Source organism: Balaenoptera borealis, assembly GCF_965194805.1.
Source record: "Balaenoptera borealis genome assembly, chromosome: 21".
Taxonomy (NCBI): domain Eukaryota; kingdom Metazoa; phylum Chordata; class Mammalia; order Artiodactyla; family Balaenopteridae; genus Balaenoptera; species Balaenoptera borealis.
The window spans coordinates 25,472,052-25,498,868 of record NC_138880.1 but is presented as its reverse complement, the minus strand read 5'-3'; the positions used below and the strand labels follow the sequence as shown (position 1 = coordinate 25,498,868).

Sequence of the window (26,817 nt, the reverse complement as noted above, 5' to 3'; positions counted from 1 at the left end):
GTGCTCCCAGGTAGCAAGGAGTATGAACCCAACATCAGGCTCCCAAGCCCAGGGATCCTGTGCTGGGAAGAAGAGTCCCTAGAAAGTTGGGCTTTGAAGACCAGTAGTGCTTATTTTCCAGAGAGCCAGAGGGTTGTGGGAAATAGACATTCCACTCTTAAAGGATGCTCACAAAATCCCACATGATCTGAGAATCAGAACAGAAGCAGTCACTTGAAAGGATCCTGGGTCACACCTACCTCCTGATCTTGGAGAGTCTCCCAGAGAGGCAAGAGGCAACTACAGCACACCCTCGGGACACAGACACTGGCAGCAGCCATTCGAGGAGCTCCTTCTACCTCGTGGACACTGGTACCAGCAAGCATAATTTCAGAATCCTCCCTCTAGCTTATCAGCCTCAGGACCGAGCCCCACCCATTTCCACCAGACTATAGGCACAAGTACTAGGATGCCGCAGGCCAAGCAACTAACTGAGCAGGGGCACAGCCCCACCCACCAGCCAACAGGTGCCTTCAGACCCTCTCAGTGCACAGCTGCCCCTGGACATGGGCTCAGCCACCAAAAGCCCCAGGACCAGCCTCCACACCTCAGTGCACAGGCACCAGCCCCAGAGTCCCCGGCCCCTCCGACACGTGAGCCTGCTCTGGCCTTGGAGTCAGCCTCACCGTCGGCAGGTGGTAACTGCACAGGGACTGGATGGAGCTTGGACCTGCCCAACAGCAAACCTGCTCTAGCAGTGGGATCAGCCTCATACACCAACAGGCACACGCCAGCTCCAGGAATACCACAGCCCAGCAGCCTGTGTGACCAGAACACTCACTTGCAGGCCAGAAGCAGCCATGGACTCAGCTGGGTCCTGACCCTGCCCATCAGAATGCCAACACAAGATTAGGGATACCCCCGGCCCTGCAGAGAGCTGCGTCAGGAACAGTGATCCAACACCAACTCTGTGGCTCCTGGGCCCTGCAGCCAGAACTCAGGACCTGTCTCTTCCTCCCAGTAGCTAGCATAGCCCCAGGACCAGTGACTGGGCACTAGGCCTGATTATCACCTGGACTGCAATTCTACCCATAAGTGAACCAGCACCAGATTTGGTGTCCCCCAGAGCTGTGCAGCCAGCTGCCTTATGATTTAGTCTCACCAAGCAGCACAGACAGCCTCCATACAAGGCAGAGCCTGGCAGACAAGCAGTCTGGGGGCAGCCAAGCCTACCAGACCACCCACAGTAGTCAGCCCGCCACAGCAGAAGAGCCCAAGCAGCCCACATAGGGGGTACACCTTGAACATACAGTTCTAGTGACCAGGGGACAGGGGGTTGCTGGGACCCACAGGACATCTCCTACAAAAGGCCACTTCCCCAAGGTCAGGAAATGTAACGAACCTACTACATACATAGCAATAGAAACAGCAAGTTAAGAAAAATGAGGTGACACAGATGCACGATCCAAATGAAGGAACAGGTAAGAACCCAGAAGAAGATCTAAGTGAAGTGGAGATAGCCAATCTACTCAGGAAAGAGTTCAAGGTAATGACTGTAAAGATAATCAAAGAACTCAGGAGAAGAATGGACAACCAGAGCAAGAAGTTAGAAGTTTTTTTAAAAAGAGTTAGACTAAAGAACAACCAAACAAAGATGAGGAATACAATAACTGAGATGAAAAATACACTAAAAGGAAACTACTGTAGACTAAATGATACAGAGGAATGAATCAGAAAACTAAAGGACAGAGTACTGGCCATCACTGAAGATGAACAGTAAAACAACAGAATAAAATGAAATGAGGAAAGTTGAACAGACCTGTGAAACAACATCAAGTGTACTAACATTTGCATTATACTGGTCCCAGAAGGAAAAAGGAAAGAGAAAGGGGTGTAGAACATACCTGAAGACATAAAAGCGGAAAACTTCCCTAACCTGGGAAAGAAAACAGACATACAAGTCCCGTAAACACAGTAAGGCCAAAACAAGATCAACCCAAAGAGGACCACACCAAGACTCACTGTAATTAAAATGGCAAAAAAATAAAGATAAAAAGATACTATTAAAAGGAGCAAAGGAAAAGCCACAAGTTACAAACATGGGAACTTGCATAAAGTTATCAGCTGACTTTTCAGGATAAACTCTGCATGCCAGAAGGGAGTGGCATGGTATATTCAAAGTCATGAAAGGGAAAATCCTATAACCAAAAATACTCTACCCAGCAAGGTTCTCCTTCAGATTTGATGGAGAGATCTAAGGTTTTACAGAGAAGCAAAACTAAAAGAGTTCAGCATTGCCAAACCAGCTTTATGAGAAATCTTAAAGGGGCTTTTCTAAGTGAAAAAGAAAAGGCCACAACTGAAACATAAAAATGATGAAAGCAAACTTACTAAAGGAAAAACCTCATTGGTAAAGGAAAATATTCAGTAAAGGTAGTAAATCAACCATGTACACAGCTAGTAGGAAGGATGAAAGAAAACAGTAATAAAATCATCTACATTCACGATAAGAAGTTAAGGGACACACAAACCAAGTAGGCGCAATTAAATATTATTGGAAACTATTGTAGGGTGTGTGGGTGGAGGTTAGGAGGCTGAGAGGCTGAGTCCCACCTGCTGAGTCCAGCCCCAGGACACCACACAGCCCCGCCCCCCGCTTCCTTGCCATCAGACAAGGGGTGCCGCAACTCCAGCTGAGACTCTGCACTTCCCCCTCCCTGATTCTCCAGAAGAGCAGGTGGCCCCCCTCTGAGGGCAGGGGCAAGACCACGGACCAGATCCCCCTGCACTAAGGCGCTGCTGGAAGCTCTTCCTGAACAGCAGTGCTGGCTTGGAGCGAACCTGTGCACCGCCAAAGTTGGTCTCGTCCTGCAGCTGAGGGACGCAGGCTTTAAGTCGGCTGCCTTGGCTTTAAATCAATCAGTCCCCCCTTTAAGTCAGGTGACCCGACTTTAAGTCACTGTCTGCCCCTCAAGCCTGCAACTTCAAAAGTTGGGAACTTCACTTTGATCCCAGCACCTCACACAGCTGAATGCACACTGGAGTCACCCCCAAGCCTGGCTTAGAGGCAGGATATAAGGCAAGGGGATGGGCTGCACACGTGGTGAGGAGGGTGCACTTCATGTACCAGAAGGGTCCAGGTACTCTAGGTACAGCAAGCAGTGCACGATACAGCAGCTCCCTGGCCAAGCTGGTGAGGCACAGGGGGAGCAGGCACACCCAGGCACGCAGAGGCTCCAGGCCGAGAGCTGGGGCACAGCCAGCCGGCAGGGTGTGAAAGCCGAGGATCTGAGCCTTCCTGAGAAAGGCAGACACAGAGGATGGATGAGAAACAAAGACCAGATGAAACATGGATTTGAAAAACACACCCTGCTCTTGAAACTGGGGTGGGGCACCCCAGATTTGAGTCTTCTTACTCCCCAGTACCTAGTGCTTTGGCATTTGCCCAATTACTTATAAAATGTGACTGATAACATCTAACCCATAGAATATTGCATTTCTAGTGGTTTTGTGTGTTTATGTTTCTATAGTGGAATAATTTTTTCTACAAGAAAAATGTATATTATCTGAAATAAATTAAAACCCCCTTTTAAAAAGTACTATATCGGACTTCCCTGGTGGCACAGGGGTTAAGAATCTGCCTGCCAATGCAGGGGACATGGGTTCAAGCCCTGGTCCGGGAAGATCCCACATGCAGCAGAGCAGCTAAACCCATGCGCCACAACTGCTGAGCCTGTGTGCCACAACTACTGAAGCCCGCGCGCCTAGAGCCGGTGCTCCACAACAAGTGCAACAAGAGAAGCCACCGCAATGAGAAGCCCGCACACTGCAACAACGAGTAGCCCCCGCTCGCTGCAACTAGAGAAAGCCTGCGTGCAGCAACAAAGACCCAAATGCAGCCAAAAATTAATTAATTAATTAATTTTTTTTAAAAAAGTACTATATCCTTCTGTACATCTTCTCTGGGAAGAACAGAGAGAAGGAGTGGGAGAGTGAGAAAGACCAATACTTAGTGCACATCTCTGATGCAGGTGCTCTGCTGGCTCAGATAGTTTTATCCCCACTTTTACAGAGGAAATAAGCTCAGAGAGGTTTAGTAATTTTCCCAAAGCCAACCAGCTATTGAGTGGCAGAACCAGGATCCGAACCAAGTCTGTTACCTTCAAAGCCTAAGCCCTCATCACAACAAAACTCAATTAATATTTACATTTATCGAATTACATTGCAACCTGATGATTTCTTGGCACAATCCTGAATAAGAGAAAGAACGAAATAGCATTGTTCATACAGTCAACTAAAATTTTTGGAGCAGCTGCTAGATGCCTGGCCCTGTTTGGCGTTCAGCAGTGTTCAAGACAGGAAGAGTCCTGCTTTCATGAAGCATGTAGTGGGGAGAAGAGATGGGTGCAACTTGGGTGAGGGATTTCACCTTGCTGGGCCTCTGTTTTCTCATCTGGAAAATGGGATGGGGTGTTTCTCATTTTCTGGGATTGTCCAGCCCTCACATTCTCTGATTCCATAAGAAGCATTTGTTTTCCTGGTTCTTTAAAATTCAATCAGGCCATGAGCTGTGATGAATGTTGTTAGCTGCTCCCCAGATCACTCTATTTCCATCCATTTCCTGTGATCAGGTCTTTCCCCCAACATGACTCACAGTCAATCAAGTCACAGAACCTAAGGGGCACCCAGCAGAAGAATTCCAAACCTGGCTTCTCAGGAGCTCTGCGGTCTACCTGGCCAGGTAAACTTCACTCACCTGGCACAAGGTGGCCATCCCTGGTTTCACATCAACATGATCTCAGGCACAAACCTCCTTGTTTTTCCATTTTGTCTTTAAGTTACTTGTTCAAACAACTGCACAAATATGACAAAGATATAAAATCAGGCATCCTCTGCCCCCAGTGCATACTAATAAATGATTTTCTGCCACTTTAATGATAAAGATAGAACATTTCAGCATTCCGCTGCCCTTATTATTTTTCATTTTTGTTGATATTTGTATTGAATACATCTTTCAATATTTTAACAATGGAACATTTATTTAGGTTGTTCCAGACCCAGCCTTTATTGGTAAGGATTTTGTTGTTATATTTCTATTATGTTTCCTTTAAAAATCATTATCCTGTTTAAATGGATTAAGTCAATTCTATAGGCATTATCTTATGATATTGATGAAATTAATACATAGAGGGCAGTAGTACAAGTTGATTGGACTTGAGAACCTCTATTAGCACAGTTAAATATAAATATTATATATATATATATATATATATATATATAAATAAATAAATAAACCGAAGTACATGCTGAGTGAGATTCTCCTACTCTTTTTCACTGTCTGCCCCTCAAGCCTGTGAGAAATGGAATATTTCTTGCCATATCAGTAAACAAAGGAAGTCACAGTCATCAGCACTTGCAGCCCTCCAATGTGAGCCGGTGGGCCCTGGGGCACTCAGGATATGCAAATACAGAGTGCTGGCCCCGGAGAGCTGAGGTGCATATCAAAGGAAGGACTTCAGTGAGCCCAGAATCTAGCATCTTCCCATACAAAGAAAAGCGCTGCATTCCTCACCTTGGGGGAGCTGGTTTTCCTTAGTTAACAATCACCTTTTGATGTTCCCCATTACCTGCGCCAGTCCCCTGCCCTGTCCCCTCCCCCCGGTACTTTAGCTCAGGGAGGAAGGAGCGCAGAGGGACTCGGCTGAATAAGGGGCCTGCGCGCCTCGGGAGGAGTTTTCAGCCGCTTTCCCCGCAGTCGGGAGGAGGGGCGCTGACGCTCCAACTGGACCCTGCGCCTCCCTTGCCCCGTTTCCCCTCAGGACGCTCAGGCCGACCCACTCCCCACGCCCACCAGGCCTCGCGAGCCAGGCCGAGGGCAGGGGCGAGAGGAGGGACCGAAGTTCCCCGGGACCAGACGCTGGGGGCCGCTCTTCCTGCACAGCAGCGGCGGGTGGCAGCGAACCCCTGTCCCTCAGAGGCTGGTCTTGCGCTGACGCCCGGGCACCGGACCAGGCGGAGGGTCGGCGCCCACTTACCCGGCCCACCGTCCCCACGACTGTCGCGGCTTCGGCCGCTGGGGCCCCTCCAGAGCCAGCAGCCTCAGTGAGGCCGCCCTCCCCTCGGGCTCCGGGGCAGTTCAGTGACGGCGGAGGGAAGAGACCCCGAGCCGGGAGTTGCAGCTCTGCGGAAACACGGTCTCCGTTCTGGGCGCAGGGGGCGGGACCGCTCTGCCCCAAGGCCTTCCGGGAGGGAGGGGGGCGCCGGGGGAGGAGCCGCCAGGAGCGCAGGGCCCCGTCGGGGGTCCTGGAGGGGCGGCCCCGCCTGGGGGCCACGCCCACTGTGGCCGCAGCCCAGGCCTTTTTCCTGGAATCCTACACAAAAAAGTTAGAAAGATACACAGTCTACGGTAAATATTCACAAATGATTGTTGTTGCTGTGCTTACTATTCTATTAAACGTGTAAAATCCATAAAACACTTTATGTTCAAAGTTAAATATGAATTTTTACCTTTCCTTATTATCTCTCTACTATTCACAATTGTGGTTAACGAATCAGAGACTGTGGCATCACTAGTTAAAAATGAGCTTGTTAAAAAAATGGAATTCAGGCCCACCAGAGCTACTGAATCAGAATCTGCACTTTTACAATCTCCCCAGTGTACTTGTGTACCCATGAATAGTTGAAAGGTACATTTCTACCTGGACATGTCTTTTCTGTCTGAGAAATACACACATTTTATCCAGTTTGATATAAATAAAACACTCAAAAATGCATATGCCTGTGTTGAAACCATTATTTTATCATTTCTTTTCCAGATAAGTATAGTCTCTATACTGGTTTTGTGATCACATGCCATACTCTTTTCTTGTAGTTGGAAATAAGGTAGAGAATGTTACTTTGTGGAAAAAAAAAATATATATATATATATATATATGTGTGTGTGTGTGTGTGTGTGTGTGTGTGGATAATTCAAGACACTCTTCTAAATTAAAACCAGTTCTCTTTTAATTTCAGGGACAGGTGACATTCCAGGATGTGGCCATAGATTTCTCTCAAGAGGAGTGGGAATGCCTGAGCCAAGATCAATGGGAATTGTACCGGGATGTGATGTTAGAGAACTATAGGAACCTGCTCTCCTTGGGTGAGGATACCTTCCTTCCAGAATTCCTTATCCACCCCCAGGGTTTAGAGAATGTTACAATTCCTTCATTTGTAGAATGTCTCCTGGAATCTTCTGCTTCCTACAATAGAGTTTCAGATTACAACTTTTCAGGAAAAATTGGGAGTTTGTGGGTATATTTTATTTTATTCTTTTAAAATTGCAGCCTCCCTTTTAATATACTTTGTAACTGCTTGGGAATGTGTCTATATGAACAGTGTACTATATGCTTCTCTTACAGTCCTTACAATATTTTATTGTCTTATTTTCTGTAACAATTTTCCATGGATTCTTTGGGCTTAAGGTATATTAAAAGGGCGACTGCAATTCTGGGACTTCCCTGGTGACCCAGTGGTTAAGAATTTGCCTGCCAATGTAGGGGACATGGGTTTGATCCCTGGTCCGGGAAGATCCCACGTGCCACGGAGCAACTAAGCCAGTGGGCCACAACTACTGAGCCTCCATGCCACAACTACTGAAGCCAGTGCACCTTGAGCCCGTGTGCCATCTATGTTTTGGAGAATAAAACCACCTCTGAGTCATTAAAATTTAGACCAGCTAGTCAAAATGCTTTATCACCTGTTGTTCTAAAATACGGATCAGGGCTTCCCTGGTGGCGCAGTGGTTAAGAATCCGCCTGCCAATGCAAGGGACATGGGTTCGAGCCCTGGTCTGGGAAGATCCCACATGCTGCGAAGCCCGTGCGCCACAACTACTGAGCCTGCGCGTCTGGAGCCTGTGCTTCGCAACGGGAAAGGCCGCAACAGTGAGAGGCCCGCGCACCGCGATGAAGAGTGGCCCCCGCTCGCCGCAACTGGAGAAAGCCCTCGCACAGAAACGAAGACACAACACAGCCAAAAATAAATAAATAAATAAATTAAAAAAAAAATAAAATACGGATCAACGGAACAAGTTACACTAGGGATGACAGTGTAATCGTATTCTAGAGTTCATATCGACAATACGGTTTATGACCTTCATGCTGGATCAGGACATTTCAATGGTATAACTGCTATTAATGGTCTGTTTGTTCAACGATTAAAGTCCCACGTGATCTGAGTTCAGACTGGAGTCATCCTGGTTGGTTTCTGTCTATTACAGATTTCTCCCAGTATGAAAGGACAAGGGAAATACGGCTTACTTTACAAAATGTCTTCAAACTAAATGATGATATAATCTACATTCAATTAATTGATACATACCCTACTGTAGAACAGGGTTTGTTATGGTGGCAGAGCCCAGTAATTATGTAAAACTGAAACCTTTATCTGCAGTGGTTCAAGTCCTCTTCCTAAGAATATGTTTATAATCAACATTCTTTCACAAATTACCCAATTTAATTCACCATAGCATTCCTCATATTAACTAAATGGAAAATCCTAGGCTATATACAAATCCAGAAAGGGCCAAAAATCATCAGCCCCTATGGATTATTACAACCCATTGCTGAGGCATTCACATTATTTATTAAAGGACCACTATGACCATCAACATCATCAATTTATATATTATTGCCCCAATGCCCTTAACCCTGGCTCTCACAACATGAATTCCTCTTCCCATATCTTCTCCACTAATTAATATAAATGTAGGCATACTATTTATATTAGCCATATCAAGCCTAGCCATTTATTTCATCCTCTGATCTGGATGAGCTTCAGATTCAAAATACTCACTCACTGGAGCTCTAGGGACAGTAGCACAGACAATCTCATATGAAGTAATGTAGCAGTTATTCTATTCTCAGTCCTACTGATAAATGGATCATTTACACTTTCAACAGTAATTATTACACAAGAACACCTATGACTAATTTTCTCCTGACCCCTATCCAGAATTTGATTATCTCCGCAGTAGCAGAAATCCAATGAAGCCCCACTTGATTTAACAGAAGTAGAATCAAAACCTATATTTGGCTTCAGTGTAGAAAACGTAGCAGGCTCATTCACCCCGTCCTTCCTAGAGAATATGTCAATTTCCTTATAATAAACATTTCCACAACAATCTATTTTTAGGAGCATTCGACAATCCCTACGTGCCAGAATTATATACAGCCCAAGTCATCATTAAAACACATCATTAAAACACATCATTAAAACACATGCCTTTCTATGAATAAAGGCATCCTACCCACAATTTTGATATGATCAACACGTACATCTCTTATAAAAAATTTTTTTACGACTAACATTAGCCCTGTGTATATGAGAGTTTTCACTATCTGTCATCATAGCAGGCAACCCACCACAACCTTAAGAAATATGTCTGACAAAAGAGTGACTTTGAGAGAGTAAATGATAGAGGTTTAAATGCCCTTATTCCTGGAATTGAACTTATTCCTAAGAATTTTACATTCTCCATGCTACCACATTACACCACATGCTATATAGTAAGGTTCTCTAAGTAAGCTTCAGGCCCATACCCCCAAAATATTGTTGTATATCCTTCCTGTACTAATAAACTCTCATTGTTTTTACTATCATTCTACTGACCATTATCTCAGGAAATATAATTGTAGTAACAAGCTCACACTGGTTAATGGTATCCCCATTCTAATAAAAAACATGAACCCATAAGCTACAGAAGAATCCAACAAATGTCTTCTAAAACAATCCACCACATCAATACTACTTATAAAGGCTATTATCATTAATCTAATATACTCTGGTCAAAGAACACAATGAATACCAAAAATCTTTAATCCAGCAGCATCCACCCTCATGACAATCGCCCTTGTCACGAAAGTAGGACTTTCCCCATTTCACTTCTGAGTGCCTGAAGTAACACAAGGCATTCCATGAACAGCAGGCCTGATGCTATTAACATGACAAAACTGCACCCCTATCAGTTTTATACCACATGTCACCATCCATCAACTTAAACATACTATTAATCATAGTGGTACTATAAATCATACTTGGACGCTGAGGCAGACTTAGCCATACTCACCTGGAAAAAATTACACCCTCCTCATCAATTGCCCATATAGGATGAATAACAGCTATTATAATGTGTATTCCAAATATAACAGTCCTAAACATACTAATTTATATCATAACAACACTATCTTCTTCCTTTTTATACCCAGATCATGTACTACAAGAGTATCATTATCACACACATGAGATAAAACACCTCCCATCACAATCCCTATCCTCACCATTATAGTATCATTAGGAGGTCGCGCCCCCACCCCCACTATCAGGGTTTTTACCCAAATGAATAATTTATCCAAGAGATAACAAAAATGACAACATCCTTCTACCAACACTAATAGCCATCATAGCAGTCCTCAGCATATATTTCTACTTGCAGCTAACATACTCCACATCACTAACTCTATTCCCTTCATTAAACAACACAAAAATAAAACAATTTGAACATACAAAACAAATAACCTTCTTATCATTACCAATCATAATAGCCACACGATTACTACCCATAATACCCATTCTATCAGTGCTGGACTAGGAATTTAGGTTAGTTTAGACCAAGAGCTTTCAAAACCCTAAACAAGTACAATTTACTTAATTCCTAAAAAAAAAAATAAGGATTGCCAGACTTTATCCTACATCAATTGAATGCAAAGCAAACATTGTAATTAAGCCAAATCCTTACGAGATTGATGAGTTTTAACCCCAGGAAATTTCAATTAACATTCAAATCCTCTAGTCAACTGGCTTCAATCTACTTCTCCTGCCTTTGAGAAAGAAAAAACAAAAGGCAGGAAAATCACCGGCAGAATTGAAGCTGCTTCTCTGAAGTTACAATTCAATTTGTTGATTCACCACAGGGTTTGCCAGAAAGGGGGCTCAATCTCTGTCTTTAGATTTACAGTCTAATGCTAGCTCAGTCATTGTACCTCTGTTCATACACTGCTGATTATTTTCAACAAATCACAAAGATATCAGCATTTTATATTTACTATTTGGTGCTTGAGCTGGAGTAGCAGGCAGCACTTTAAGTATACTAATCCTGGCTGAGCTATGCTAACCTGGAGCGCTATTTGGAGATGCCCAAATCTGTAAGGTAGTCATAACAGTCCCTGCATTTGTAATAACTTTCTTTATAGTTGTACCCATTATGATTGCAGGGTTTGAAAACTGACTTGGGCCACTAATAACTGGGACACCTGAGGTAGCATTTCCCCAAATAAATCATATAAACTTTTGACTACTTCCCCCATCATTCTTACTCCTACTCATATCACCGATAGTAGAACCTGGTTCTGGTACAAGTGGAATCGTATATTCAGCTCTAGCCTGAAATCTGGCCCATGCAGGAGCCTCTGTCAACCTAACCGTTTTCTCCTGACATTTAGCAGGTGTCTCTTCAATTCTTGGTGCTATTACTTTTATGACTATAGTCTTTAATACAAAACCAGCAGACATATCCCAATACCAAACACCATTATTTGTTTAATCTTCCCCAACTATAGCCATATTACTGTGATTACCATTCTCAGTCCGAGCAGCCAGAATTGCCATACTGTTAAGAGATAGAAATCTAAACACTACATTCTTTGACCCTGCAGGAGGAGACCGAATCCTATACCAACACCTATTTTGATTCTTTGGTCACCCTGAAGTCTGTATTCATGGCCTACCAGGGTTTGTTATAACCTCACGTATCATTACATACTATTTAGGACAAAAAGTGCCTTTCAGCTATTTAGGAATAGTATGAGTCATGTCCACTGGCTTTTTAGGATTTCTCCTGTGGGCCCATCATATGTTTACCATCGGGATAGCTGTCGACTCAGGAGCATGCTTTGCATCAACTACCGTAATTACTTTTATTCCTACAGGAGTAAAAGTATCTAGCTGATTAGCAACTCTTTATTTAATTTTTTTTTTTTTTTTTTTTTGGCTCCGTTGGGTCTTCGTTGCTGCTCGCGGGCTTCCTCTAGTTGCGGTGAGCGGGGGCTACTCTCCGTTGCAGTGCGCGGCCTTTTCATTGCAGTGCCTTCTCTTGTTGCGGAGCGTGGGCTCTAGGCGCGCGGGCTTCAGTAGTTGTGGCTCGCGGGCTCTAGAGCGCAGGCTCAGTAGTTGTGGCGCACAGGCTTTGTTGCTCCGCGGCAGGTGGGATCTTCCCAGATGAGGGCTTGAACCCGTGTCCCCTGCATTGGCAGGCGAATTCTTAACCACTGCGTCACCAGGGAAGTCCCTGATTAGCAACTCTTCACGGAGGTAATATTATATGACCTCCCACTCTATTATGAGTTTTAGGCTTTATTTTTCTTTCTACAGTAAGTGGTTTGACAGGAATCATCTTAGCCAACTCATCCCCGGACATTGTCCTCCAGGATACATACTATGTAGTAGCACACTTCCATGAGGTAATGTCCATGGTCACAAGTATATTTGTCGTAGTAAATATGACTTCCTGCAGCACTTTCGTGGCCTCTCAGGGATGTCACTACATTAGTCTGAGTACCCTGAGGCACACACAACATGAAATATTTTGTCTTTAGGCTCATTGATCTCAGTAGCAGCAGTAATGCTAATAATCTTCATACTTTGAAAAGCATTTGCGTCCAAACAAGAAGTCTCAGCAGTGGAAACTGCTACTCCTAACCTAGAATGGTTACACGGATGCCCTCCACCATATCCTATGTTTGAAGATCCTACCTATGTAAATGTAAAATAAGGAAGGACTCAAGCCCTTTTCAACCAGTTTCAAGGCAACACCATAACAATTACATTGTTATGTAATAACATTCTCAATAAATGAGATAAAAGTAAAAAGTGATGTAACTTTGTCAAAGTTAAATCATACGCTAAAATCCTGTATATCATTAAGGCATATCAATTTCACCTAGGCTCTCAAGATGCAACATCACCAATTATGGAAGAACTTTTACATTTTCATAATCACACGTTAATAGTTATTTTTAAAATAAGTTCTCTAGTCCTCTATATTATTTCACTAATATTGACAACTAAACTAACTCATATACATACAATAGATGCACAGGTAGAGAAAATCTGAACTTACCAGCCATTATTGTAATCTTAATTGCCCTATCATCATTGCAAATCCTTTACATGATACATGAAATCAATAACTCTTCCCAAACCATAAAAACTATGGGTCATTCATGATACTGAAGCTACGAATACACTGATTATGAAGATTTAAATGTTGACTCCTCTGTAATCCCCACATCAGAGCTAAAACCAGGAGAATAATGACTAATAGTCAACAACTGAGTAGCATAGAGATAGTCATTGAATATTAGTTTCATCTGAAAATGTTTTACCCTCCTGAGCTGTTCCCTCTTAGGCCTTAAAAGAGCTGCTATCCCAGGACGCCTAAATTAAAGAATCCTAATACCGACAGGACCAGGCCTATGTTGTGGACAAGAGAGCTCGTTTTCCTGAGTTCAAACACAGGACAGACGGATATGGCTGAGATATGGGGTGAATCTGGAGCCCATGGGGGATGCATTCTCCAAGCTCCAGGATAGGAATGGGGCCTCTGGGGTCCCAGGCCACCCACTACGCCCTCCCGAACAGGATCTGGGCAACATTCCCTGTCAGTGATGAGGCAGCCCTAGCACTTGTCACGCCCCGATGTTGTGTCCTGTGTGGGCCCCATGCTCTTGGGACCACACCCCACACTCTGCAGGTCCATGCTGCAGGGTCCTTCATGACTCAGGAGTAGAGACCACCCAGCAAGCAGCTCCTTTCCCAACCAGCAGGAAGAGGGGAGGGGAGCAGGGGCACCAGGGAATCTCACTCAGATAACAACACCCCAGTGGTGCCAGCGGGGACAGTGAGGATGCAGATGAGGCACAGACCAAGAGATGGGACCAGAGGGCCCAACAGGCAGCTGGTCAGGTCCTGGCTCACCTGCACCCCGGACACCTTTGTCCCGCATACACCCCCTTCCTCATACACCCTCTCCTTAAATGCAGATTCTTCAGATGCGAACAGGCAGAGCTTCAGACTGAAAGTCAGCTCTTCCAAAATGACCCGTCAGCAAACACTGCAGGATTCCACTCCAGTGGGTGCCCTGGAGTCGACAACTCAGGGACTGAAGTGGATATCGGTGCCAGGGGCAGTGGGAGGGAATGGGGAGTGAGACTTTCATGGTTGTGGAATTTTGGTTTTGCAAGATGAAAAGTTCTAGGGATGGTGGTGATGGCTCCACGAGAAGGTGAATATATCTGGTGCCTCAGAAACGTGCACTTGAAATGGTGATGATGGTAAAGAGTATGTGACATGTGTTTTATTTCACTTAAAATAAATTCTTAAAATAGTGTCTTCTTAATTGAGATTCCATTTCGACTCCCCTTCATCACAAATGTCGGAGGCCCAGACACAGTCCCCTACCTTAGGGGCCATCACGGTACCCTCACAGAGCACGTGGGAGACCATTCTTAGGAGGGGCTAGTCTGTGCTCACCTGACCTCTGTCCAGGGGGACCCAGGCAGTGGTGACCACCATAGATTAGACATATGATATGCTAGGATATTAATATGATACCACCAAGTGTTGTCACTCACCAGAACACAGAGCAGCAACCCACTCAAACATGCCTGACCTCATATGATTGTGACAAGATTAAGAGAAGAAAAGGAACCATAGGTTAATCAGGGCAACACCCTTAATGCAGAGGTTGGAAATCTCAAAGGGGACAGGACACATTGCAGGCAAAGAGCGCATATGCGGTCTCCCCGTACATGTGATCTTGACCCATGCAGGTGTGGTGAGACCCACACAGTCCCCGCACCCTATACCTGGGGCCACACATCCACACTCACCAGGGTGACCCACCTCCCCAGACCCCTCCACCTGGGTCACATGTCCACAGTCCCAGGGTGACCTCACCTCCCCAGACCCCGCACCTGGGGTCACACGTCCCCTTGGTCAGGACACCATGGCTCTGCTGTTTGCTCCCCTAATGTGGAAACAAGCTGGGTCCCTGGGACCTCCTGGGATGGGAAAAAGTGTCAGGTGGGTCTCCTCTCCCCACACTTGTCCCAGAGAAGTCCTCCTCTTCTTACTTTGGTTCTGTGTGATTTTAACTGTTTTTAAAGCTTTCATACTAGAGTTGAACACACGACCCTGGTGCTGGCAGGCTCAGTCCTTTCTCGTCTCGCTTACATGTTGAGAAAACTCACAGGACAGCAGGGCTGAAAGCCGACGGGCAGCTCTGGACGCTGCTGAGTAGGGGCGGTAGACTGGAGGGAGAGCTCAGCAGCAGCCTCAGCTGTCACCCATCAGCCTTTTGCCCGATCTGCGTGCCCTGCAATCAATTCACCAGCTAAACCTGCCTCCCTACGCACCATGCACGTGCTGGTAAATTGGAATTATTGCCAGGTAGCCCTCCTGAGGATTCTCCACGAGCCCCAGGGAAGGTGAACCTTGCAGGGATTAAGACTAAGGCCCCGACCATAGCACTGACCCTTGGGAGGACCAGGTCACCACACTCAGAAGGGAGGCTGTTACGTAGACAAGCCCACCTCAGCTCCAGACCCCAGATATGTAAGCACTGACGTTCAGATGCAGGCACAGAGCTTCCCAGTACTGAGGCCAGGCCGGGTCTCTACCCAGGTCCCCATAGTCCCAGCGTACACAGAACATGGTCAGGTCTAAATGTTCTTATTATAGACAACACATGGTCAGCTCTAAACATAATCAGTAGACAGGACATGCAGAGGTCTAAATCTACCGTGTAGACAGAACTTGATCATGTTTCAACTAGCTTAGGGCTGATCTCATAGGAGGTACAGGTCACACACATGGGTCTCTCATCTTTGGACACCCACGTCAGGAAACTGAACAAAATCTTTGTCATTAAACATTTCAACAGGCAAAACAAAAATGTTACCAATTTCTCTGCCCAGCTGATGGTCAGGATGCACGGGTGAGCCCGGAACTTCTTGTAGGGCAGCCCAGTCTGCTGCCAGGACAGACAAGAAGTGGCCTGATTCCAGCCTCCCAGGCTTCCAGAAGGAGGCGGCCACACTGGAGGTCCAGGCAGGACAGTCCTGCATGGTCCGGGCACGGAGAGCCGGTCTGTCCATTCCGCAGGCCGATTCCAGGCGGGGCGCTCAGGGCGGATGAGAGCCCTGCACGCAGGTCCTGCTTCCCTGCAGCGTGCGCGTGCGTGAGGGTGCGTGTACGTGTGTGCGCGTGCGTGAGGGTGCGTGTAGAGGGGGCGGTGGCTGACGGCTCCTATGGCTCCCGGTCAGGTGACCTCATGCCCTGGGGCTGACACTCAGCAGGGCGCCGCGCTGTCTTTGAGGGGAGGCACGGGGAGAGGTTGGGGCACAGAAGCCGTTGGAGAGGCGAACCCACCGCGGAACTCCTTGCACACTGGCTCGCCCCACCCGGAGACCCGCCTGCCCATCGTGGGCCCCATGCCACCCCCCAGCCCCCCACCCCCGAGGGCAGGGCGCTGATCTTTCAACAGCACAGGGTCTCACATGAAGGACACCCAGTGGGGACTGTCACCCCCCCCCCACTCCTGATGCTGAGTTTGGGGAGAATGAACCCCCTTGACTGGGCGATGGGACCCTGTGAGGAAAGAGGTGGCGGCCCCATCCAAGTCGGGGCCTGGCTGAGAGATGGGAACACAGGAGCCAAGTGCAGGGCCCGGAGGCCAGGCCAAAAGGAGGGGCACCCCAGGCCCTGGCCGGGCTCTCCAACGGTGACATTGTAGCTTATAGGGGACCTGGGGCAGGTGACTGAATGTAATGGGGGCCTAGGCTGGACCCTGAGTGGGGCTTAAAGAAGGTGTGAAGGATGTTACTGAGACAGTGACAGTCATTGGAAGACAGTCTGTGTCAGGACATCCTGCTCCATGCATTTAAATCCCCGAGATCTGTGACCTTTACGTGGCTACGCAGGATTGTTAGAGCAGGTGCGTGTGGACATATCTGGGGCACAATTCAGTCTGCAACCAACTTGCAAGTGGTTCCAGCAAACACACAGGTGTGCGCACAGGCAGGTACAGCACACACACAAACATATGCACGTGCACGGCACAAATATATTCACACACTAGCCTATGAACACGCATGCATATGCCCAGGCACACACTAACGTGTGCAAATGCACATACCTCTGCACATGCACAGCACATGTATGCAAACGGGCACATGCACACGCATAGCACACACACGGGGAACAAAGTGAATACCGTAAAGCATTAATTCCTGGACACAAGTGAAGCTGACATGTATTCTTCCCTTTTTCTTAGCTTTGATGTTTTTCACAATAAAAAGTTTAAGAAAAAAGTTAATGGCAAATGACTTTTGATTCATAGGACTTTCTGACATTATTCCACAAATATTATAAGACATGAGAAATGAATGTAGATATTACATGTGTCCATTAACGGATGAATGGAGAAGCAAAACATGGTCCATCCACACAAGCAAATGTTATTCAGCCTAAAAAGGAAGGCAATTCTGACACAGGCTGCAGCAGGGATGAACCTTGAGGGCATTATGCTCAGTGATGTAAGCCAGGCACAAATAAACAAATAGTGCTTGATCCACTCATACAAGGCCCCTAGAGCAGTCAGAAACATAGAGACAGAAAGTAGGATGTTGAGTGCCAGGGCCTGAGGGAGGGACAATGGGGAGTGAGTGTTTAATGGGGACTGTTTCAGTTTTGCAAGATGAAAAATTTCTGGAGGAGGATGGTGGTCAGGGTTGCACAATAGTGCGAATTACTTTATGACCCTGAAATGTGCACTTAAAAAGGGTTAAGATAGTAAATTCTTTAAAAAATTTTATTTATTTATTTATTTATGGCTGTGTTGGGTCTTCATTTCTGTGCGAGGGCTTTCTCTAGTTGCGGCAAGTGGGGGCCACTCTTCATCGCGGTGCGCGGGCCTCTCACTATTGCGGCCTCTCTTGTTGCGGAGCACAGGCTCCAGACGCACAGGCTCAGTAATTGTGGCTCACGGGCCCAGTTGCTCCGCGGCATGTGGGGTCTTCCCAGACTAGGGCTCGAACCCGTGTCCCCTGCATTGGCAGGCAGATTCTCAACCACTGCGCCACCAGGGAAGCCCCAGTAAATTTTATGTTACATGTATTTGACCACATTTTAAAAACTTTTAAAAAAACAACAGGAAATAGTCCATGAATACAGCAAGATGCACAACATCACTAATAACCCAGGGATTAAAACCATAAGAAAAAAACCGTGCGTACACCTACCAGAATGGCAGACATGAAAGACACAGTATATCAGCCGGATGTGGAGCAATGGAAAGCCTGGTATGCAGCAGAGGGGATACAACCACTTCTGAAACAATCGGGCCTCAGATAGCAAAGTCCGTGCACACAGACCCACAGTGCTCCTCCCAGCTGAACACAAACCCACCAGCACTGCACCAGGACACACGGACATGGACTCCGCAGCCACAGGAGCCAAACCTGAAAGAACCTGAAGGCCATCACAAGCGGATGCAGCAATGAACCGTGCACGCTCCTATGAAGGAATATTCCACAGCAATGGAGTACATTTTGTTTAAAGGTAGTAAAACTATAAAAATTATTTAAAAAAAAAAACTATATTCACAGATGAAAGCATCTCATGGACACAATGCTGAGCCATCAAGAGCAATAAAGCAGCAAGCATGGTACACGCACTTACCGACTTTGGAACTAGGCAAAGCTGGGCTGCATTATTTAGGGCTGCGTGCCTGGGCGTAAACTATGAGGACAAGTCACTGACACAAAATCAGGAGAACAGCTACCTCACGGTGGGGAGGACGCTGTGACGAGGGAAGGGCACTCCTGGGTGTCCACTCGTCATGTTCTGTTTCTTGATCTTTATGATTATTCTTTACATGTATATAACCTATTCCTTAATATGTACTTACAGCTTATCATTTTTGTTTATTAAAAAGGGGGTCTCCCCAGCAAAGTAGAAGGAGACCTGCTTCTCCCAGGGAAGAAAAGGAATAGTTTCTACCAGTGAAATCACGATACCATGGCTGCTTCAACCATCAAGCCTGACCACAACTCCCGTGAGAGGGGCACCGGGGCCACGACACTCAGAAGGAGGCTCTGGGACCTCAGTCCTGGGTCACTGCCTCTGAGGAGCCCACGGCACCTGGTCAAAGTTCTCAGTCATTCTGTGCACGACGCTTTTGCCTTGGTTGCTCTGGCACAACTCGGACAGCACCATCGCTGGGAGAGAAAGAAGAAACGTGCAGAAGAGGGAACCGGGCTTCAAGCTGACCCACCTCCTTCTACAGAGACGATGCCACAGTCCCTAAAATTAAACGCATACGCCCTTTTCAGCCAACAGCATCGTTGGTGAAGTTCAGCTGCTTTTCATGTGCTTTAATGGCGAGTCCAATCTACCTCTTAAAATGCCTTTCCTGCAATTCCACCTTGCTTACAAGTCCTTTTCGATGACTTACCTCGAGACATTTTTTGACAATAGGTATCATTTACAGTTCTCCAGGTTTGTGAATTGCAGTGCCCCTGAGCTCCATTTTTCAAGTTGTTTTTTTGGGAACTGGCCACAAAACAGCAGGATGGCTTCATGCCCTATTCTGCTTCCGGGGGCAAGCTGAGCCTTTGGTCAGTTCCTCTTCCTGATTGGAAATTAGAGTGGCATGTGCCTGTCCAAACACCTCGGGCTTGTCTCTCATTGGTTCCCTGCCTTCTGCTTCATCCTGCGGACAAATTCCAAACTGTGCGAAACAGGATGTTGAAGGTGCTGACTTCCCCAAGTGGGGAGATTGTTAGGAAAGAGTCTGGAGGGGGGAACCCGAACACCAGGAGATGAAGAGATGACGTGCCTTTTCCAAACTCTTCCCGATCAGACGGTGTACCATCCTCTAGGGGTCCCAAGCATGTTCTAGCTGTAAGAAGGGTCCCCTGCACCTGGAGATTTGGGACCCATAGAATGGGGAGCAGGCAGTCATACTCTAAAGAGGCTGCATTTGCTGACCCATCCTCACCAAGCCTCTCAACCTCACGAGTGTCCAGCCTTAGGTCCCATCCAGCTGTGGGTCGAGATGTGGTCAGTCCAGGTTGCATCACAGACCATCAATGAATTCTGTAAGAATTTCTCTCTGTCTCACTGTCTTTTTTTTTTTTTTTGTAATATATTTTTATAATGGTGTATAGCTGATTTTCAATGCTGTGTTACTTGCTGGTGTACATCCACTAGATTCACTTACAGAGAGACATCAATAAATTCTTTTTCGGCTTCTTAATAGTCTGGTTTTTAAAATAATTTTATTTATTTATTTTTGGCTGTGTTGGGTCTTTGTTGCTGCACGCAGGCTTTCTCTAGTTGCGGCGAGTGGGGGCTACTCTTCGTTGTGCGCATGTTTCTTATTGCGGTGGCTTCTCTTGCTGCGGAGCACATGCTCTAGGCATGTGGGCTTCAGTAGTGGTGGCACGTGGGCTCAGTAGTTGTGGCTCGCGAGCTCTAGAGCGCAGGCTCAGTATTTGTGGCACAGGGGTAAGTTGCTCCACGGCATGGGGGAATCTTCCTGGACCAGGGCTCAAATCCGTGTTCTCTGCATTGGCTGGCGGTTTCTTAACAACTGCGCCAACAAGGAAGCCCTAAATGTGTGACTATGTTTCTGTTTTGTAATTTAGTTCATGTGTTGCCCTTTTTAGATTCCACCTATAAGTGATATCTTATGATAAGTCTCTTTTTCTGTCTAACTTATGTCACTTAGAATGATCGTACGTAAGTCCACCTGAGTTGCTGCAATTGGCCTTATTTCATTGATTTCATGGCTGAGTAACATTCCATTGTACATACATACCACATATTCTTTATCCATTTTTTCCTTTCAAGGACATTTAGGTTGTACCAAGTCGAGGCTCTTGTAAATCGAGCAGCACTAAACGTTGGGGTGCCTGTGTCCTGTCGACTTTGGTTTTCCTAAGACATTCGCCCATGAGTGGAAGTGCCGTATGCTCTGCAGCTCTGCTTTTTAGATTTTTTAGGAAACAGTACACTTCTCCAGAGTGGCCATTGGCAATTTGCATTCTCACCATCAGCGTAACAGGGCTCCCTTTTCTCCACGCCCTGTGCTGCCTTTCTTGTTTTTACACTTTGTGAGGATGGCCCTTCTGACGGATGCAAAGTGATACTTTTTGTAGTGTTGATTTGCATCGCCTGCCTGTTTGGTTGGCCAAAAAGGGCGTATGCGTTTTTCCTGAATATATTCAGGAAAAACGCATACGCCCTTTTTGGCCAACTGCATCGTTGGCGAAGTTCAGCCGCTTTTCATGTGATTTAATGGCGAGTCTAATCTACCTTTTGAAATCCCTTTCCTGCAGTTCTGCCTTGCTTACAAGTCCAAAATGTCTTAAATGTTTGGAAACACCCACCAACATCTTCATCATTATCATCATCATTGCCACTGAGATTTACTGAGAATTCACAAGTATTACATCAGTTAATTATCATAACAACTCGGGAGAAATAGAATTATACCCATTTCACAGATTAGAAAACTGAGATTTTAGAAGTTCAGTATCTCACCCAAAGTCATACAGATAGTAAGTGGTGAAGCCAGGAGTCAAACCCAGGCATTTTGTTTGACTCTGGAGCCTGCCAATATGCTATGCTGTCCTAGTTTCTACATTGTGCTGTTAACCAAAAGGGATGGACATAGAGTTCATAAATACTCTGGAATGCTAAACAACCAGAAAGAATCCTATATTTGAAAAAACACTTAATAGTTGGGAAATTTTCATAATACCTTAAAGAAAAGAGAAAAATTTCTTGAGTACTTATCGTATGCCAGACATTGTGGTAAGCTGCTATATATACAATTATTTCTTTTAATCCTCATGTTGACTGAGGACATAATTCGTTCTGCTATTCTCTCCATTTTTAAAATATGGGAACTGAGTCAGAGATTTAAGAATCTTGGCCAAGATCACACAGCTAGTAAATGGCGGAGCCAGCAAGCATTTGAACTTAGCTTTCCTTTCTTCGAATTTATTCTCCAGGTTAGACTCCACAGCCTATCCTTTAATCACCTAGCCTCTCTCTCCCTCCATCACACTTGCCTGAACAGACCCAGATTCCCACCAGCTCCAAGTCTGCACCCAGCAGTTGAACTCTGCCAGATTCACACAACTGGGCAAACTGGCTTCACTTTACACTTCACCATCCCACACCCCAGATGGGCTGTCATTACAACCCAGTGCTTGTTTGCAAATAAGACTATTGTCCTTGTCTCCAAGAGAACCATTTCTTCTCTCAAACCTTCTGCCCTTCCTAGTGGCTTCCTCACATTCTCCATCTACTTTACCTTTTACTTGGTTGAGAAAATAGGACCTTCGCACCATCTGATTTACAAACTTACCTGCACTTGGGCCATTGTCCATGTTTCCCTTCCTTTGGCAACTGAGCAAACAGCTTCCTTTCCTATCAAGGGCAATCCTTCATGTGTTTTCTGGATCTCATCCCTTCTCAAGGATCCCATCCCTTCTCAAGGAATTTGCTCCGTAGTTTTCCCTTATTTCATCTTCAATTTTCCCTTCACTCATTTCCCAAAAAAACCAGAATCTTCCATCTTTTAACATCTCAGAATATTCTAGGCAAGGCCAAGTTAGGGTGAATGATGGGACCGCTTTTTATTGGAATCAGCTAGTGTCAGGGTTAGTCCGCTAGGCTCAGACCAGACTTACCCGCATCTGTTACAGCCTGACCACATGACCTTTGCTCCAGGAGCACTGTCCTTGTTTGTCATCCAAGAGAACAGGAACGGCATGTGCATCATCTCTTCTAGAAACCAGGTGCTCTGGCTGGATATGATGTGTTCTTGCTGAGGTAGGGTGTCCTGGTGTGGGAAACACCACGGTGATGCAGTGATCTCTTTTAAGAGGTTTATATTCTAAACCACTTGGAATAATTCCGGGGGCTCCAGCCTCACAAAGCTGACCCCACTAGAGGCCAACTGTCACATAGATGTTCATGAGATAGGTGAGAGACAGGATAAAGACTGTTGTGCAGGTAACAGTGGGAGACTGTGAGTACTGACCATGCGCTTGGGCTTTGGCTGTACACTCTCAGTATGCCAGCACATAACGACTATCGTCCTTCAACCTTTCATTTATTGCTGGGCAATAAACTAAACGTACTGTCTGGACAGTCACTTCCCTGGAGAGGGTTTATTCCAGTAAATCATGTAGATCTTGAGGCTCCAAGCCTCTTCAAGAGTTCCAGGAATCTCTGCCAATCTCTCTGCCCTCCCACTTACCATTACAGATGGTGAAGTTCCTAGACCCAGAAATCTGTTACCCTAGCTTCATCTGACACATTGCCAGTCTGACTGCCCATGGATAGACTGATAGGAAGGAGACAAAGGAAGAGTTTCAGAAAAGGGAGATTGATCACAGAGTCAAATATGCCAGGCTATCGATCTTAGCAAGAGAGAGAGTGGTCTATCTTATAGACGCTCCAGTCAGAGGGATTTGAGAAACCTAATTCTTACAGAGTACTAGCAGTCTTCCCAAGACCCACCCAGGAATAACCCAATTATCCATGCCCTTGACCATACAGGAAAGTCCAGTAGGATGAACGCCAACAGGAAGGCAGAGACGCAGAAAAGGAGAGAGAGAGAGAGTCAGGGGGAAGAAGCTCTCCTAGACATAGAGCTCGGCTGACCCTGAATGAGATGATAGAAACTAATGAGAAAGGAAGGAAATGATTCACCTGCCCTTTGAAACTGTTGTCCTCAAAGTGTGATCCATACCAGTGGACAAAGTGTGGACAGACCAGTGCCTGTCTTTGAACTATTTCTTAAGTGTATGTGGCAAGTACAGAAATAACGGTTTAGAAACTTCAAAAGCAATTTGACAGAGTAATTTTCTGTCCGTTGAATGTTGGGACTTGTATTTTGTATGTCTTAATTTTTCTCTAGAAATTCATTTTTATCCTATTTTACAAAACTATAGATCTGGTAGAGATTGTGGGGGGCAATTCTGTTTTGTTTTGGTTTTTTTTCGGAAATTATTTGAGAAGCACTGCTTTAGATTCATGTTTGTAGTTACCTCATGGTAAGAGCATCTTCCTTTCGGTGATAAACACACCACCACCTGCCCTCCTGTCCTGCCAGGCTTTACCTGAGAGCCATCGCATGCCTTAGGCCAGAAAAGGAACAGAGTCTTTGACGAAGGAGAGGATGAAGATAATAGATGAAAAAGAAAAGAATGTTATTTATTAACTATTTATGATTTACATTCTACCTTATTTTCTTAAAGAACTGGAAAGACAACAAATGGGATATGTTTGGGAATAAACTACCTCCTGGGCAGGAAAAGGGATTTAGAGCCAGGAAGTGAGGTATCTCTTCCTTTAAGTTCAAAGAGAGGTATAAGAAGGTAAATGAGGAGACAGCTGAGAAAAGAGGAAGCAAGCATAACCGTTTGTATTCATTTGCTAGGGTTGCCATGGCAATTACCACAGACACGGTGGCTTAAACAACAGGAATTTATGTTCTCATGGTTCTGGAGGCTGGAAGTTTAAGATCAAGGTGGTGGCAGGGTCGGTTTCCGGTGAGACCTCTCTCCTTGGCTTGCAGGTGGCCACCTTCTTGCTGCACCCTCACACGGCCTTTCCTCTGTCCTCGTATCCTTGGTGTCTCTTCCTCTTCTTAGAAGGGTACCAGTCATATCCTTAGGGCCCCACCCTTATGACCTCACCTTCACTACTTCCTTAAAAGCCCTACCTCTAAATACAGTCACCTTGGGGGTTAAGCTTCATTATGTGTATTTTTGGGGAAAACAATTCAGTCCATGACAGGACCAGGCCTCGACCGCTACTCAGAGAGTTGTCCTCAGTGTGGGCTACAGTGGCAGCAGCGGGACGTACGGCAAGCTTGTGTAGAGAGGAAGAAGGACACATTCCTGGCCTGCAGTCGTACCATATGCATTTCCTCACCATTCATTCTTGGTCATCTGGTAATTCACTTCACACCCTTGCTCCCCTGCCATGTCACTGATAACTCAGAATCTGTAGAGTGTGAGAAGTGGATTCTTTCTTAACTATGGTTCCTAAGGTCATCAAAATGAAACCAAAATTAATTGAAATTGACAAGTCAGGACATTGTATAGGGAAAACTCTTAAATGTATGGCTAAAGACCAAGTAGCTATAACTTGCTCATAAAGTAAGTTTAAAAGGTCATTGTAGTGGAATATTACTCAGCCATAAAAAAGAATGAAATAATGCCATTTGCAGCAACATGGATGGACCTAGAGATTATCATACTAAGTGAAGTAAGTCAGACAGAGAAAAACAAATATCATATGATATTACTTACATGTGGAATCTTAAAAAATGATAGCAATGAACTTATTTATGAAACAGAAATAGACCCACAGACATAGAAAACAAACTTATGGTTACCAAAGGGGAAAGGACGGGGGAGGAATAAATTAGGAGTTTGGGATTAACAGATACACACTACTATATATAAAATAGATTAACAACAAGGACCTACTGTATAGCACGGGGATCTATATTCAATAACTTGTAATAACCTATAATAGAAAAAAATCTGAAAAAGAATATATATACATATATACATGTGTATATATGTATATATATTCCATATATATATTCCATGTACATTTACATTCCATATATATATTCCTAATCACTTTGATGTACACTAGGAACTAACATAACACTGTAAATCAACTATAAATAAATAAATAAGTAAAGGCAGGCAATTGTAGCAGATGGTGTCTGTGCCCTGGCCATCCCCCTCAGCCTTAACATTGTGAAGCACAAGCACCCAAAGACCTGAGGGCTTTCTCCAGTCCCAGAGCCAGCTCTGCCTGCAGGCACAGGAGGGTGGAAATTCCAGAGAATTAAGCAACTCAGCCCCACCCCAGTGGCCCCCAACTGGAGACTGAGACAATACTCTGTTCCACACTGGCTCCCAGTGGGATTAAGCTCTGCAACCACAGCGATGATTAGCTTGACGCTTCACCCCACATAGGCTGCTTTCCTGCCCCATCTCACTTTTCCCCTCTCCTACCCGTGTAGGAGCTTCCAAATAATGACTTGCTTTGCATCTTGTCTTTGTTGTTTTCCCACCCTCACAGATTACTTATTAATTACTTATTAATAACAAAAGAAATCTGGCAGACCCCACCCTAAGTGAACAAATTTAGCATAGCCAATAATGGGACAAACTGATTCATTTGGAAGTACCCCGCATCACTTACGAAATATTCTCGACAAAAATCTTCAAGCTCAATTCAATCATAAGAAACAATCACACTATTACAGGTTGAATTGTGTTTTCCTCAAAATTCATATGTTGAGACCCTAACCCCCAGTACCTCAGAATGTGACCTTATTTGGAAATAGGGTCTTTGCAGATATAATTAGTTAGGTCAAAATAAGGTCATACTGGAGTAGGGTGGACCCTAAATCCAACAAGTGGTGTCCTTATAAGAATACCATGTGAAGACAAAAAGGCAGAGATTGGAGTTATGTTATCCAAGGCCAAGGAACACCAAGAGCCACCAGAAGCTGGCAGAAGCAAGAAAGGATTCTCCCCTAGAGCCTTTGGAGGGAGTGTGGCCCTGTCAACTCCTTGATCTTGGACTTCTAGCCTCCAGAACTGTGAATCAAAAAATTTCTGTTGTTTCAAGCCACCTGGTTTGTGGTACTTTATTACAGTGGCCCTAGTAAACTGTTAACACACAAAT

At 45.4% G+C, this 26,817-nt stretch overlaps 3 protein-coding genes across 5 annotated transcripts in view; all 3 read right to left on the bottom strand.

Moving 5' to 3' along the window:
- Nucleotides 1–26,817, bottom strand: part of LOC309619735 (uncharacterized protein) — a 329,240-nt gene that overhangs the window by 221,320 nt on the left and 81,103 nt on the right. The window contains exon 5 of one of the 3 annotated variants that reach the window (XM_082375351.1): nucleotides 12,496–16,386. The exons of the other annotated variants lie outside the window; for them this stretch is intronic. The gene's annotated coding sequence lies outside the window, so the exon portion shown is untranslated. Of the gene's footprint in view, nucleotides 1–12,495; nucleotides 16,387–26,817 lie in introns of those variants that run through there. 3 annotated transcript variants of the gene reach the window in all.
- The window catches only part of LOC309619502 (uncharacterized protein), a gene marked incomplete at its 5' end in the record, with an annotated part of 101,607 nt that overhangs the window by 34,029 nt on the left and 40,761 nt on the right, over nucleotides 1–26,817 (bottom strand). Inside the window, one exon of the mRNA XM_082374693.1 lies at nucleotides 6,015–6,350. Within this exon, the coding sequence (XP_082230819.1) occupies nucleotides 6,015–6,350 (336 nt within the window). The remainder of the gene's footprint in view (nucleotides 1–6,014; nucleotides 6,351–26,817) is intronic.
- The window catches only part of ZNF596 (zinc finger protein 596), a 292,573-nt gene that overhangs the window by 228,448 nt on the left and 37,308 nt on the right, over nucleotides 1–26,817 (bottom strand). The window lies entirely within an intron of this gene.